Genomic DNA, 16,658 nt, shown 5'->3' with positions numbered 1-16,658 from the left:
TCCCTTAGGTATTTTTAATTTGTATCTCACCATCATTTTAGAATGATGATTTAGAGTTTCAGGATAACTTCTGCTTAATAAAGACAGGAAGAACAAAACAAGGTGGATTACCCTTTTAATATCCACAATCACAGGTGGGAGCAATGGGTCATCTTGGCAAAATAATATTTAACAAACACAAAAAACTAAGCCTCCCACCACTATAAAGGTCTAAATATAAAATAGGAAAATATGGCTTACCAACGTGTATAAAAAAATTTAAAGTTTTCAAGTTCAGAGAAAACTCAGTATGACTCTATTTATTGTCTGAAAATCAAATGTTATGCCATGCTAAAAGAAAACGAACTTTACAACTTTGGCATGGGGGGGGATGGGAAGGAATGGGAAGGGGAAACAAAGGAGGAGGCAACACTGCTTGATAAGAAATGTACTCATTATCTTGCTCATATAATTGTAACCTCTCTGTATGGTATTTTCACAATAAAAAAATGTGTTCGTGGTTTTTTTAAATAATGAAGGAGGCAGCATTTTCATATTACTCCTAGCTAGACTGCTGAACCCTGAGTAAAATCTGTTCTGAAGTTTGATTTAAAAAGAACACAGGAAACAGAAAAAGAACGTAGGAAAAAACAAACCTACCAAATTTAACCTTTTGTTTATTCTTTAATCGGACATTTCTTCCTATATTCAGAATGTATGTCAACTAGAAGTTGATTACTAGTGATATACATTAGTCAAATTTTGAGCATGCACAGTGTCAAATTCTTATTAAAACATCTGGCTAGTTTCTCTCTACAAATGATCATTTATCAAAGAATACCATGAATTACACTTTACTTATCAAAATAAATGAAACCTTTCTTAGTAGGACATGTGTTCATACACTGCCTCACTAGATAATGAAATCTTTATACACACACAATCATTGAACTGGTAGACATTTTATATGTCATTGTATGTCTTTGGATCATATTTATTATTACTTATGAATAAAATATTTATTTAAAATATTAAACAGGATTAATTCTAGAATTTTAAGTTGCAATTGTTTAAGATGTTAAGCCCCTATGGAGGTTCTGATAGGCCTAATTTACTTTATCAATTGTGATTACATTTCCTGGCACCCAGTCAGTAGTTTGAAGCGGTTCTCTGGCTGGTCTCCATGCCTTTCCTGCGTGCTGTTATGTCTGACAGTGGTGTTAATATGTTGACAAATCAATCTATTCATTAATATTCATCAGGCTTGCTGAATCCGCAAGCTTCATAAACTGTTACAAACACAGTTTAATGATTAAAATGACAATTGTCTTTCTTTTGTTCCTCCTACCATTGGATTTCTGGGTCTCATCTATCCAAGTCTTATTTTCAATGGGGTTATTTTTTTGTTTTGAACAATATGTAGTGAAAGAGGGACCTACAGCTGGTTCCTTTTCATGGCAAAGTGCTACTTCCAACTTAAGTGTTTAGCATTCTGGAACACAGTTGGATTTTTGAAAACATACCATGTGGTAATGGTGCTAGGCTTTTATTTAGCTTCTCTTTGTGTTTGTACTGGCTGTATTTTTCAATCTCCAATTCCTGGGAGGGAAAAACATACTTGTGACCAATTTAACTTGAATTTGCCAAGCTGAATGGCCAAAAAATATGCTTTTAAAATAAAATTTAGACGCTTTGATAAACTTAGTGGTATATTATAGCCATTCTATGCCTTGGTATTCCACATACTTGATTCTGTACAGCTGAAGACTGAGATCAAGTGGGAGAATAAATTACAGCTGTGCTTATTAGTGAAAAGAGGCAGAAATACTTTCCTGGAAGCTGTTGGATCCCATGTGTAGGGGCTCCTGGTACACCATCACGATTTGCTTATCAATTCTGCACTAAAGACTTACTTTGGATTGATGTAAGGGCATCTCTGACTTTTCTCTTTCTATATGAGCTATCAGGTTTCCTTCCTGATTTTAATTCTTAAGAATACCAGAAAGCCATGTGACTCTGAGGGTGAGCAGTAACAACGCAGCAGGTGCCTTGGGAATAGGTGCTTCTGTGGACTTCACCTGTGAACACAGAAATGATCTTCTGTCTGCAGGGGTCGGGCGCTCATTGTGAGACAATTTCCGAGCCTGCCTCTGTGTTGATTACTGCCTGCTTGCTTCCTTAATGGCATATCAAGGAATATAAAAAGTCAGAAAGAAAATGGTAGTAATTTCTCTGGTGATCTCCATGGCCCATTACTAACCCTTCTTAAATCTACTGTACCTCTCTAATGGAACACATCAATGCAATGATGGAAATGTATTAGTACTCTAACAAGCTCATTCCTATCCAGCCCTGCAAAGCTTGTCCTTGTTCTCTTAATGAAGTAACTTGCACTGAGGTAACCTCTATCTCCTTCAGTAACTATACAACCACATCTTATGGTCACTGGTGTCACTGCTCTACCTGAAAGAAGAAACTCTGGGGAAACAAAAGCTTTATTAATTAGCAAGGAACATGTACCAAGGAATCAGTTAAGACCTGTGTTAGGATCCTGAGAAGATGAACAAACATAGAAAAAAGTAATTCTTGGGTTGGGAAGGTGGCTCAGTGGTAGAGCGCTTGCCTTGCATGCATGAGGCCCTGGGTTTGATTCTTCAGCACCACATAAGGAAAGAGAAAAAAGCCGGAAGTGGTGCTGTGACTCAAGTGGTAGAGTGCTAGCCTTGAGCTGAAGAGCTGAGGACAGCACCCAGGCCCAGAGTTCAGGCCCCATGACAGCCCCCAGAAGTAATTCTTTTGACTTTCACACTTAAAATTCTCCTTTTCATGGAAATGACAGATTAGAGGCTTAAAATAACATGTTCCTTATCTGCTCAGTCATACTGCAGTGAGTAGTGTTTGAGAAAAGGGAATGGAATCCTATGGATCTTCAGTGAATAACATTTCTATATAAATATTGTATATATTGTTTAGTTCATAAAGTATTGGTTCATATATTTAGAAATTAGGGCAAAACTGGTTCTTTACCAACCATAGATACTTGGAGAAAAACCACTTTTTAAAAAAATGTAATTCCCCTCCACTGAAGCGTATTTCAGTTTTCTCTACATTACTGTTCTCCCATTTAATTTACAAATATTAATTAAATTACTGCACTGGCCACCTTTGTAACTGGGAGCAGTGACCAGCGTGTGGTATGGGAGATGTATAGATACAGTAAATGTTACTAATAGAGGCAACATTTATTACTAATTCTTAAGTTTTCTTTCTCTAGCTTTCTTGCTGATGGCTGATGCTCTATCATTTGGGCTCTTCTTTTTGCTGGTTAATTGAGAATGGAACCTCATGCATTTTTTTGCCCAAGCTGTCCTCAAACAATGACCCTTCAGATCTCAGCCTTCTGAGGAACTAGGAATACAAGTATGAGTCACCCATACCTGACTTCCTCATTCTGTTTTTTTGTTGTTGTTGGTCGTGGGGCCTGAACTCTGAGCCTGGGCACTGTCCCTCAGCTCTTCAGCTCAAGGCTAGTGCTCTACCACTTGAGCCACAGAGCCACTTATGGCTTTTTCTGCTTATATGTTGCTGAGCAATCAAACCCAGGGCCTCTACCACTTGAGCCACAGTGCCACTTCTGACTTTTTCTGCTTATATAGTGCTGAGGAATCGAACCCAGGCCCTCAGGCATGCAAAGCAAACACTCTACCATTGAGCCACCTTCCCAGCCCTCATTCTTAACTTTTGGTTAAGGTATATGTTAAAGGATCTAGTCTGTATATTACAGTATCCATTCATAAGCGGAATACCATATAAACTCTGGAAGTCAGGGCACTCTACACAGTTCTTGTTAACTCTTCTTTGTCCTCTTTATTCCAAGAGGTCCCATTATGTCCATTTTTTCTACATAATTATAAGTAAGCCAGATACACTTAGCTTAAAGATTCCCTAAAATGTAAAATTAGGAAGGAATATGTGGAACAAAGTACATAAAATTACTATTAATTGCTGTATTTTAGAAAGTAGAATATTCCTTCTAGTCTATTCCCTAGAAGCTCAAAGCATCTCACCTCTGTCCACTCAAAGGAGATTTAGGGCTTTATCTTCCACCTGGGTTTTTCTTCATATAACTTTTTCTCTTGTCAGACACAAATGGCTTTTGAATTATACGTTTACTTCAATGCTAGATCTCTTCCTTTCCATTCGTTTGTGGCGAATGTCATTCTATCTCATCAGTTCCAGCTAATCAAATCTACAGTGACTCTCCCTCCTCTGAACTTGGAGATCCTGATTTTATATTCAGTTGACAATTCAAGGAAATGAATGATTATTTTTCTAAATTCATATAGGCTATCTCCATAATTATATTTCACATTTCTAAGACGCATTATGTGTCTGTCCCGTTTTCATTATTAGTTGTGTTGGACGTAAATTGTGATTTCTCAACAACTGTTTCTTCAGCTGCTGATTGGATTCTGAGATAATCTAGATTGGCAGTCTTACAAACAGTGTCAAGTTATTTTACTGAATTTCTTGATTAGAGATGTATACAGCATAAAGGTTAATACTCCTTAAAGGTAAACTTGTGACAAGAAGTACCAGCCACACACTTATTCAGAACTGCTTTCTCTTCTACCTTCTGGGAAAGAAAAAAATAACTACACTTTATTTTCATCTTTGCTGTGTTATCCTAAATACTTAGCTGTTCCTTTGGCACACATGATAGCTCTTTTGTAGGCCACAGATTCCATTAAGATATATACACCTACCTAAGATTTACAACTAATTAGAGGATGTTAGAGGTTGTTGCTAATGGTAACTTAAAGCTCTGATAATGGATAGTGCTTTCCATTTACTACTAACAAGATCTAAGACCTTAATCTACCTTGGGCAGTTTATATATTTTCCCATTTCTATGCTAGTGTATGTGATAATAAGCATCAATAGGAGACATACATATAGGAAGGCATTAGTCTTTTAGGTGGTAGGAATCTAAAGTCATAGCAAACTTTGAGCTAGACATTGCCTAGACACTGTTTAGCAAGGAAACAGGGCTTCTGGTGAACAGACACAGGCACAGATTGGCTGAGTTCTCATGGGACCAATGACGAGTTTCATGATTCTTGCCTGTGGTGTCGCTTCTTTTGCATTATTTTTCTTATTTGAAAGAGAAATATAATACAAGAACCTACCTATGAGATTGAATTTGAAAATTAAAGCAACTCCAAAGTAATTTACTGAGGAATTTACTAAGAATGATATTGTACCATTCATAAGGAAATGGAAAGACTTGGAAAAAATTATATTAAGTGAAGTAAGCCAGATCCAAAGAAACACAGGTTTAATGGTTTTCCTCATCTGTGATAACTAGAATGTGCCTATTAATCTACAAGTGAACACACTGGATGGTAAAATAAAAAAAAAACACAGAGTCATGATAAATTATACAGGTCTCTAGGTATTCAGAGAGTGAGACCAAAGGAGGATGTTCTTAGGAGGGGATTACATAGGCACAATAGCTATGTGCATCCGACCACGTAAAATAATATTTATCAAAATGAACTCTAGGAAGTGTAAATGAGGTTTCTTTCCTTTGTTGTTGTTTTTTGTTTTTATTTATTTTTGTCTTGTTTGTTCATTAATCTATCTTTGGGAAGGTAAGGGGAAGACACAGAAATAGTGGGGAAAAGGCTGAACAAATGCATCAGCAATACTCTTGACTCTATGTTTAAAATGAACTAAACAACTTGTGTGTGTGTAGATGGGAGGGAAGAATAGGGAGTGAGCAAAGGAAGGGATGATTTTGTTAACAAAAATGTACTCTTTATCTGAGTTATGTAACCATAACCTCTCTGTACATCACCTTTTATAATAACAATAAATAAATTTCAAGAAAAAAAGAAATAACATTAAAAAAGAAGAATATAGTTTTTAATTATACAACTGCCAAACTAATGTGGCCATCTAAATACATAGAGAAATTATAGACAAATATTTTCAAGTACTGAGCATGTTGATTCAATCCCTGAATTCCAAGGACATTGATAAATAAAATATTATACAGGCTTTGGTAAACATCATAATGTTTTTGTGTTGGCAGTATTTTAAAAGTACTTAAGGAAAGGTTGTGTGTGGTGGGCATTACTGTAATTCTAGCCATATACATGGGAGGCAGAGGTAAGAAGATCACACTCAGAAGCCAAAAAAAAAAAAAAAAATCAAAAGGACCTATTTGGAAAACAAATTAAAAGCAAAAGGACTGGTGTGTGTCTTAAGGGGTGAAGTACTTGCTTAGAAAGTAGAAGGCCCTAAGTTCAAGCCTCAGTATCACCAAAAAAAGGGAGGCATTAATATAAAACCAAGTACATGGTGATAAGTTAAAAATGCATTTTCATTCCATGAACACACACATATTTATATGTTCTAGGGAACTATACCAAAATATGAACAAGTTTCTTCCAGCTTATTTCACTAACCTTGTAATACAAGTTTTCCTAATTCTTTGTTTTTATAAAAAACACATAACATATCCAAAGACATTTTTTGATTTATTTTACTTCCCAATTCACTATAACCAATTGTTTCCAATCTAGTGGGCACTATGAACATCTAGAGATTTTAATAATTTACAGTGAGATTAGAAGCATAGTGATGGATAATGAAAACACTATTGGGTTGGGATTGAAGCTATTACCTTCGTGAGAGATCTCCTTCCAGGGGTTTGGTGGATACATAAAAGCTGCATTCTGGATCTGGTCGTGAATGTCTTCGTCTTCATTAAATGGGAATGTGCCACTTAGGCTCACATAGATGATAACCCCAACAGACCACATGTCTAGAGAGCGATTATAGCCCTTGTTCCTGAGAACCTCAGGGGCCAGGTAAGCTGGAGTACCCACCACAGACCTCCGGAAAGACTTCTCTCCAATGATCCGAGCAAAACCAAAATCACAAAGTTTCACCTGTTGATAAGAAGAATTCTCTGAAAGAATGAGTATAAAATTGTGTGTGTGTGTGTGTGTGTGTGTGTGTCTGTGTATGTGTGGAGTTGCTCAGGTCTGCTAGCTATAACATATATATTTATATTACATATACACATCTGCATATAAATATGTATATTACATATACACATCTGTATATATATATATATGTGTGTGTGTGTGTGTGTGTGGATATATTATATATTATAAATATATTGTATATAGTTTGCATTATATAGTTTCTTTTCTAGACTATATACAATTATAAAATATAGACTATATAATATAGACTATATAAATACATATGCATGATATATTGTCTGACAACTGTATTTCATGCATAATGATATGTCTTTCTCATGGTAGAAAAACTTCTATTTTCCACCTTATATATTCAAAAACTGGTTTATGTGTTGATGTGAATACTAAATTTTCATTCTTAAAACCTTCATATACCTGCTTTCCCTTTTACTCTCTAAAAAACCAAGAGTTAAATGTGGAAATGAATGGATAATACTGTTCACAGGTAGGAGACCATGTAAATCAGGGGCATAATGAACTTAACTCTAGGGACTGTTATAAGCAATGAAAATAGAGAAATGAGCCATGTTGTCAAAAGAACCCTCAAAATTAGCTCCGTATTGGTATGTGGACAGGATGTGCAGGAGTCCGGGTGGAAATGCAAGGCCAGCTACCCTGGCCTGTCACTCCAGATTTATGACTTCACTGGGGAAGGATGCAGTTGTTTTCTACTCTTTGTGTCGAGGGTAAGGGAAGCGAATGATGAAAGGGGTTACAATGATCAAGATGCATAGTACTCACAAACTGACAAGTTGAATTGAATTGAAACCCCTTTGTACAATTTCTTAAGGATAATTAAAATGAAGAAAGAAGTGTTGGTCTTCATGTACCACTTGAATCACCCTCCTTCCCTGCCCTGAGATGCTAAAGAGCCTCAGTCTCAAGGCCAATGTTTTCAACACTGGACAAGGGCTACCAGGTCTGGAGAAGCCAGATAGCCTCGTGGGAAAGCTCAGGTATGTCTTATCAATGCAGATGAACTGAGAAGCCCATGTCAAAGACACAGTCTCAAAAATGTAAGAAGGTAACACATGGATGCCAATGCTCAGGGAAAATTTAAAGCCAATAAATGTTTTGAGGGAGAATGAAAGGAGGTAAGAAGATGCTTCTTGGAAGCCAGCAGTACTGAGAAATGCTTTTCTACTTGCCTGAGGGAAAGGATCTGCTGATGCCAGCAACACATTTTCTGGCTTGAGGTCACAGTGAACGATATTTTTAAAATGAAGATGCCGCAAAGCCACAAGTATCTATGAAGAAGCAAATCACCAGAATGAGTTCATTTCAGCTTATAAATTTCAATATTTTCCTTTTCTTTGGTCATATTGGGGAAGAGTAAGTTGAACTCAGTGTCTCAAGCTTGCCAGGTAGGTAGTCTACCACTGGAGTCACCTCTCCTGACAAACTGCAAGATGTTATCTACCAGTACACAGATTTAAAAGGCCACAAGAAAACAAAATGACCCGCCGAAATTCTTTTTTTTTTTTTTTTTTTTTTTGTCGGTCATGGGGCTTGAACTCTGGGCTTGGGCTCTGTCCCTGCGCTCTTCAGCTCAAGGCCAGTGCTCTACCACTTGAGCCACCGCGCCACTTCTGGTTTTCTAGTGGTTTATTGGAGGTAAGAGTCTCACAGACTTTCCTTGCCCCGGCTGGCTTTGAACCGCAATCCTCAGATCTCAGCCTCCTGAGTAGCTAGGATTACAGGCGTGAGACACCGGCGCCTGGTTCCAGCCGAAATTCTTTATGTTCAAGACACTCATATGGGCCAGATTAACCTCACACTTCATTATGGGATCCACACAGCAACTAACACAGATGTAGATAAAGGACTCCAGTGTGGAAAGGGGCTACATATTCTTATGTATTTTCATTGAATCAGTAATAAGCCAATGTACTTTTAAATTTTCAGGAGTAGATTCTTATTGCATATTACTAACTTGGTATACTGGATTAAGTCACCAGGATAGGAGTCAGGTAGGACAATAAAAACCTCTGTAACTTTGGCTAATTGTAGTTTGGATTGGGAAAAGAGACCAAACAACAAGGCTAGAAAGCTGTGGTTCAACAGTGATAACATTTGATATTAAATATTATTTTTTCCAATCTCTAATTGATTTCTTACCTGAGTAATTAAAAACTTGGTGATGTGCTCTGGCAACCTGCCCTTTTCACTTGACAAGATCATCTCCAGCATGTCTCCATGGAGTTTTTCCATAACAACAAACACTCTCTCAGGCGTCTCAAACATACACTCCAAATTTACAACACCAGGGTGATGAAGGTTCTATTAAAGATAAATAAAGCACTTCAAGAAAATGAAGTTTTGTGTTTTTTTAAAAAATTCTGTTTGGCAAGCTCACTGATTATACAAAGCTGTTAAAAGTTGAAAGCTATGGAGAAACCCACACTTAAGATTTTTAACACCTCTAAATTCCACATGTGCTGCTTTATATTTTTTGAAATTCTAATGTCTCCAAAAAATTACATCTTTACTTTCTATGCACAGTGAAGTTATTTCTATGCTAAAAATCCAAATTCTAGCACCGTGAATTGCTAATTAGGTTTTAATTAGAATATCATATTGAAAAATGCAGAATTTCTTAAGATCATCTCCAATAGTAAGCTTACTGTCCCTAAAATGAAGGTCATCTTTAGAAGATTGGTAAAAAGGTTATGCAGGAAAGATGAAATTCATATATGAGTGCAAATGAGTGCACTGAAGAAGCATCTCATTCAAAACTTCTTGGAACTAACTGCTCAGCTCCTGGAACATGTAGTAGTTTGTCACAGAGGCTATGATAGAAAGATCACTAAGAGGACAGGAAAATGTTACTGAGCCCTTGCTTTGTCCAGGACATTGCTACATGGTAGTCTTGCATTGTTCTTAAGTATTCAGTAAATATCTACACAAGAGAGCAATGACTGGCAAATGTTGGTAGGTTGATAGGCTTTCACATACATCAAGTAAAAATTACTTAGTGTTATATGATTCCTTCTAACAAAGTATCATGCACTGTCTTCCAAAAACAAAATGTAAGGACTCCCTTAAATAGTCTAATAGCTGAATAGAGGAAAAAATAAATTATTTTTATTTTAGAAATATCACTGAATGACAAATTGTATTTAAAATAGACCATTCACAAGCTATTTAATAACCTGACATTTCTGGCTATTGAGTAACCTCATTGATAGATGCTGGTGAGATCGAAGAGGTTATGATTAGATTTATACTTCTGGAGTTGTCTTCTGTTAGTAGAGAATGCCTGAGATCACCCTTTAGATCAAGCCCATGACAGACAGTAGCTCTCCTGAGGATAGGGACTCTGGGAGCTTCCTTTTGTTACTTTTGCTATTTTGATCCTTGCTTTAGCATCTCATCAGTCTTTCTGATTCTGATATCTTGGAGTCTGATCATATAACACAATAACCTTTCACCATATCAGAGCTAGAGTCATTGTTAACTAGTCAAATCAAACTCCATCAGAAAGATGAAGGCTACAGATTTACTCCCTCCTCATCATACTATCACTATTTATACTTTGACTAGATAGCTAGTAGCATGGAAGTATTCTATCTTTAAGTAGATGAGTAATTGTTTATCTGAATTGTTATTGGTTAATAACTTGCTCAAACTTATACCTTCTCTCCCATCCCCCATCCATGCTCTCTTAATGTTTTTTCCCCTCTTTATATTCCCTGTGGGATAGAGGAACCACAATGACTGAGTGGACAGATTATTGTCCTCCAGGGTCCAAAGATTTCAGCTGTCCTTTTTAAAAATCAACAACCATAGCAGAAGCTTTATGGATCAGAGGACAGAGTTCTTCTGAAGTTTTAGTTTTCCTAGAACAAGTCTACTAGGATATGTGCTAAAAGCACCTTCTTTACTGAGCATTGTCTTAACTAATTTTAACTTATTTTACTTAACGTAAATTTGATTCCTAGGCAGTGTTCTGGGTTATATTTTTCTTAAATGTCCAAGTCTTTGGATTTGGGTGGAGAAAAGGATTAATGAATATGAAAGGAGAAGGGCAACAAAAGTCTAGCAGGTCTCCTATGCCCAGACAGATGGGAGAATAAAATAGAAGGGAAAAAAAGTGAGGAACCATGACTTTGGGGGCTCAGGGAGGCAAAGAGGGAAAGGGAAGTAGTGCTGTAAGTGGTCAGCTTATTGAGAGGAAGTTATTCCTTCCTGAGGCTGCTGGGACCAACATGGAGAGGGGGATGATTCTGAAGGATGCACTGGTACCCTTGGAAGGGTGATGATTCGGTACACCAGGGGGAACCAATCAGGAGAGACCTCAGAGCATGACTACACTCTAACAATGGAAACACAGGCACTTCTCAAGAAGGAGGAGGCAAGGAATCCTATATATAGTGAGCTTCAGGAGAAAGCCCAAGGACGCCTGCTCTGGGAACCCTGCTTTCACAAGAAGTCCATGTCCTTGTTTCTTCTATTGTCATGCAAACCTGCTTTGTCTGCTTTAAACACTTTCATGACTTTTAATCATAATCTTTAATCATTTGATACCACAAGCCAAACCCTATATGGCATCACTTTGCATTCTGCTCATCTTAGACTGTGGAGGCTGAAGAAAGGCAAATGATCCAGAAGCACTCCTACTTAAATTATCTGAATATATATGTACTGTCAACTCTCATGAGACTCTACCTGTATTCCTCTAGTACCTGAGTCCTCAGAGATACTAAAATCCTTTAGTCAATATATTTCTTTACTCTTTTCCTTATTCTACAGTATGACTCAAGTGGCCCTACACAGAGGTTGATCATCTAACACAGATGTTGCTCATCCTCTAACTGGAGTGTTCCCAGAATATTTTTGGCCAAGAGTATGGAACAGATAAATGAAGTTGCTTGGTGTCACTTTGTGACATATCCATTACATGCTCCAGAGAATACAAGTATCCATAATAGTATCTTTAGGATGCTATTTTCTTTTCCCTACAGTTTTCAGTGTGGTTAGGTAAATAGATTAAAGAGGAAATAAGACAGAACAATCAAAGAAAGACTGAGGTGTGGGGACCAGAGAAAAGAGGGAAGTCAAATGGAGACATTGAGGGAGATGAATAGTTATGTATTTTATATATATGTATGAAAATTAAAAAAATGAGAAAAGAATAACAGCAAATTCAAGAAAGCACCTGAATGAAAGCCATGTTTACAGAATTGGTAAAGATTCTTTAGAAAAGCTAAACACCTATTCTTTATTCTTGGGCTCTGCTCATTTATAAAAGTCTTCTTGCTTAACATGTGTCCTAAAAGTACTCTTAGTGAATGCTAAGGATTCCATCAGTAAAATGCACTTGCTTTTCTGCATAGTTTTTTTTAAAATAATAAACTGATATTAAAATTTACTGTATATAGCCATAGCTAAGAGAAAACCAGCAATGATGCTTCCTCAGAACTTGATTTCCTTTCTTTTTTTAAGTTGAACCAAATCACCAACCCTTTTGTATCTGATAGAAACAAAAGAAAATAAAATGGGTATAAAGAATCATGCCTTATTTACCCAAACTCCTTACTTTATACTCATGTGAAGTTATTTATTTAGCCTAGAGAATGTACTATTTGAAGATTGGATAGGAAAAAGATCAAGCAATTATCTCTGTCTTCAAGTGTAATTTATGTTAATCATGTTTATACCTTAAGAATGACTTCAAGATAAACCTTAAACATGGTGGCCCATGTGACTCTACTAGTTGTAATTTTTCACAGAAAATATGAAATTACATTCTAAAACTTTTTATTCCTAACGTCCAGAGTAAGTGAATTTTTAAAAATGGCATGAAGATGACAACATCAACAAAAACACAGTTGTGTGCAAAAAGAATCTTTGCTATCTTCCCAGTCTTACCTCAGGAATTTAGATAATTTAATAGCAGAGCAAACTTTTACAGGACTCTTTGACCATCTGTTTGGTGCATTAAAGTAACTTAATTTTCAGGAAATGAAACATTTGGTCAAGGACAGGAAAGACTAGCATGCATTCACACATAACAGATTGATGACATATCCGCGGGGTGAATAAAAGTTGTTTCAAAGTCTGAGAGGAAATATTTTTCAACGATTAAGATGAAAATTTTTAAGAGTCAGAGGAAGATGGCGGAGGAGAGGCTGAGGGCTCAGCAAGCTCTCCCGTAGAAACCAGGATTAGTATTCCAGTGGAAAATTCTAAGGCTAGAGAGTCACACCAAGTGTGTTATCATTGTACAGAGAGTTTGGCCAGAGAGGAAAAACTCAGGCAGCTTAGTTAAGGACACAGATTCGAGCACCCCTGGTTTGCAGCAGCCATGGTGGCAGCTGCTGCTGCTGGCAGCCATATCAACAGAGAGAGCCAGGGACAAAGACACCAGAGGCGGTGCATGAGCAGATTCTACTCACCGCCAGCAAGAACTGACAAGGAGCAGAAATCTTTATCCTGATGACCACAGAGAGTCGCAGACCATGGACGTGGATGGCCCAAAAACCAAAGGAAAGCTGTGAAGACATCCTCACTCCTTCTCACAAAGCAGAGGTGGGAAGGTAGTCCCTCCCCCACTACCAGAGAAAAACTCCATCTTTGATACTGACACAGACCCAGCTAGAGCAGCAAGCATAACTCAGGCCTGGGAAGAAGAAAATTGGAGCCACTCAACTGGTCAAAAAGATATGACCTGTGGCAGGGCTCAGCTCCATCCCTGGGGAGAGTTGCCCCTCCCAAGCAGCAGCAGCTCTGAGTGAGTGTGGCTGACTCTCTGTAGTGGGTAAACAGAGCCAGAGGCTACCCTACCCAGCTGCTGTGCAGGAAGCAACTCCAGCCCTAGAATAATTGGAAACTTGTTACATATAAATCCTGAGATTGGCTCCAGGCTGGGCTGATTGAGTCTCTCAGGAGCTAGCCCATCAGTGTAAAGCTACTGACTGCTGACAGGCCACAGCCCTATCTATAACCTAACACCCCCCAAAGCAACTCCAAGCTAGAGGAAACAGCTACCTCACTCCTTTGTGATACTCAAAGTAGATCACCCTCCTACTGAACTATCCTGGGAAGAGGGACATAAACTCCTGGGTAAGGCAGAGCTTTCTTCAGCCTGCTCAGACACACTGATTTAAGACACCAACCAAGCCACAGGACAACCAAGCACCATATAGGCAAACCAAAGACTCCACCACCAAGAGACTGGTTATGGACACAGGGGTGACACAAGATCCGCCCCCACCCCCCTAAAAAAATTCAAAGAACTTTTTTCTACCTAGGTTTGTTTTTTGTATTTGTTTTTTTTTTTTTTTTTTTTTTAATATTCTCTTTATACTCTTTTCCATTTTGGTCCTTTTTGGTTTTTTGGTTGTTTTTTTTTTTTTTGCCTTACTTAATTGTTGTTCTGTTCATTCCCAGATATATACTTGTCTTTGATTATTAGACCTTATCCTTCATTGTGTGCATACTTAATTCCGATATTGATTACTCAATTCACAAACTCCTAGCCTTAACTCCATTAATTGTAGAATTCTTTATACTTATATAATTTTTAAGCATTTCATTTCAATTTTTTTATTTTTCCTTTTTATCTCTCTTCTCCTTTCCTTCTATCCCTGCCCTTTCTCTGAATCACTCTCTCACTTTCCCTCTCTACTTTTTCTCCTCAAAATTCTCTCTGTTGACCTCTTTGATTTTTCATAGTCCATTGAAACCTAGCTGTTTGTTGTTAATCTCTGATTAAGTGACAGACTGTCTAGTTGGATGAAAAAGCAAGATCCTTCTATCTGCTGCCTTCCGGAGACACAGAAACATATTCTGAAAGTGAAAGGCTTGAATAAAAAATACCAAGCAAATGGCCCCCATAAATAGGTGGGAGTTACAATCCAAATATCAGATAAAATAGACTTCAAATTACAATTACTGAGAAGAGTTAAAGAAAGTCATTACATACTATTTAAGGGATCTCTCCTTCAGGAGGATATTACAATTCTAAATATCTATTCACCAAATAACAGAACACCCAAGTTTATTCAAGAAAGACTACTTTCCTTAAAATCACACATAGATCCAAAGACATTAATTGTTGGGGACTTTAACACACCACTATCTCCACTGGATAGGTCAACCCAGCAAAAACACAACAGAGAACTAAACAAATGCATAGATCAACTAGACTTAACAGACATCTACCAAATATTTAACTCAATAGCATCAGAATACTTTTCTTCTCAGAAGCACATGGTACATTCTCCAAAATAGACCACACTTTTGGTCACAAAGCAAACTTGTCCAAACTCAGAAACACTGAAATTATGCCCTGAATTCTCTCAGACCACAAGGGAATAAAATGAGAACTCAACACCAAAAGCCACCAAAGAAAGTCCTGTAACACATGGAGGCTGACCAACACACTGTTGAACCACCAGTGGGTCATAGAAGAGATTAGAAAGGAAATTCAAATGTTCATTATATTTAACAAAAATGAACACACAAATCACCAGCTCCTCTGGAATGCAGCAAAGGCAGTACTCAGAGGCAAATTTATAGCTCTGAGCTACTACATCAACAAATTGGAGAGATCTGAAAATAACAATTTAACAAGGCCTCTGAAGCTCCTTGAAAAAGAGCAAGCTAAACCCCAATCCAGTAGATGGAAACAAATAATTAAAATTAAATTAGCAATAAATGAATTATAGTCCAAAAAACCATAGAAAGAATCAACAAAAGAATTGGTTCTTTGAAAAAATTAACAAAATTGACAGACCCTTAGCAAATCTTATTAGAAAAAAAGAGAACACACCCATATAAACAAACTCAGAGATGAGAATGGAAACATCACCACAGAAACAACCAAGATTCAGAACATTGTAAGAGAATATTTCTCAAAACTTTATGCTAATAAGTTTGAGAATCTGGAAGAAATGGATGAATTTCTAGCAAATACTGACATACCCAAATTAAACCAAGATGAGTTAAACCAACTTAACAGACCCAAATCAAGCATAGAAATAGAAACAGCAATAAGAGACCTCCCACCGAAAAAAAAGACCAGAACCAGATGGATTTATACCTGAATTCTACAAGGCTTTCAAAGCAGAACTCACATCAATACTCCTGCAACTCTTCAATGAAATTGAAAACGAAAGTTCACTACCAAATTCCTTCTATGAAGCCATCATAAACCTCATCCCAAAACCAGACAGGGACTCATCAAAGATAGAGAACTATAGACCCATTTCTTTCATGTACATCGAAGCAAAACTTCTGAACAAAATTGTGGCCAATTGACTTCAACAACTCATCAAGAAAATCATACACTATGATCAAACATGATTCATTTCAGGAATGCAAAGCTGGTCCAATATATGCAAGTCAATTAATATAATTCATCACATCAACAAAAGCAAGGATAAGAACCACATGATTATCTCAATAGATACTGAAAAAGCATTTGACAAGATCCAACACCCCTTTATGATGAAAGCTCTGGAAAAATTAGGGATTCATGGAGTATTCCTCAATATAATAAAGGCTGTGTAGAATAAACCTACAGCCATCATTATTCTTAATGGAGAAAAGCTAAAGCCATTTCATCAAGGATGTCCACTTTATCCATTTCTCTTCAATTTAGTATAAGAATGCCTA

At 37.1% G+C, this 16,658-nt stretch overlaps 1 protein-coding gene across 2 annotated transcripts in view; it reads right to left on the bottom strand.

Annotated features, from left to right (window-relative positions):
- Prkd1 (protein kinase D1) overlaps window positions 1-16,658 on the bottom strand; it is a 325,743-nt gene that overhangs the window by 10,671 nt on the left and 298,414 nt on the right. For both annotated transcript variants that reach the window (XM_042677421.1, XM_042677422.1), the window contains exons 14-16: window positions 9,156-9,317; window positions 8,186-8,284; window positions 6,671-6,938 (exon numbers count right to left, since the gene is read on the bottom strand). In XM_042677421.1, the coding sequence (XP_042533355.1) occupies window positions 6,671-6,938; window positions 8,186-8,284; window positions 9,156-9,317 (529 nt within the window). The remainder of the gene's footprint in view (window positions 1-6,670; window positions 6,939-8,185; window positions 8,285-9,155; window positions 9,318-16,658) is intronic.

This window comes from Dipodomys spectabilis, unplaced genomic scaffold, assembly GCF_019054845.1.
Source record: "Dipodomys spectabilis isolate Male_0828 unplaced genomic scaffold, ASM1905484v1 ptg000038l, whole genome shotgun sequence".
Classification (NCBI taxonomy): Eukaryota; Metazoa; Chordata; class Mammalia; order Rodentia; family Heteromyidae; genus Dipodomys; species Dipodomys spectabilis.
Note: the sequence above shows the minus strand (reverse complement) of the source record. Positions and strands in the feature narration are given on the sequence as shown.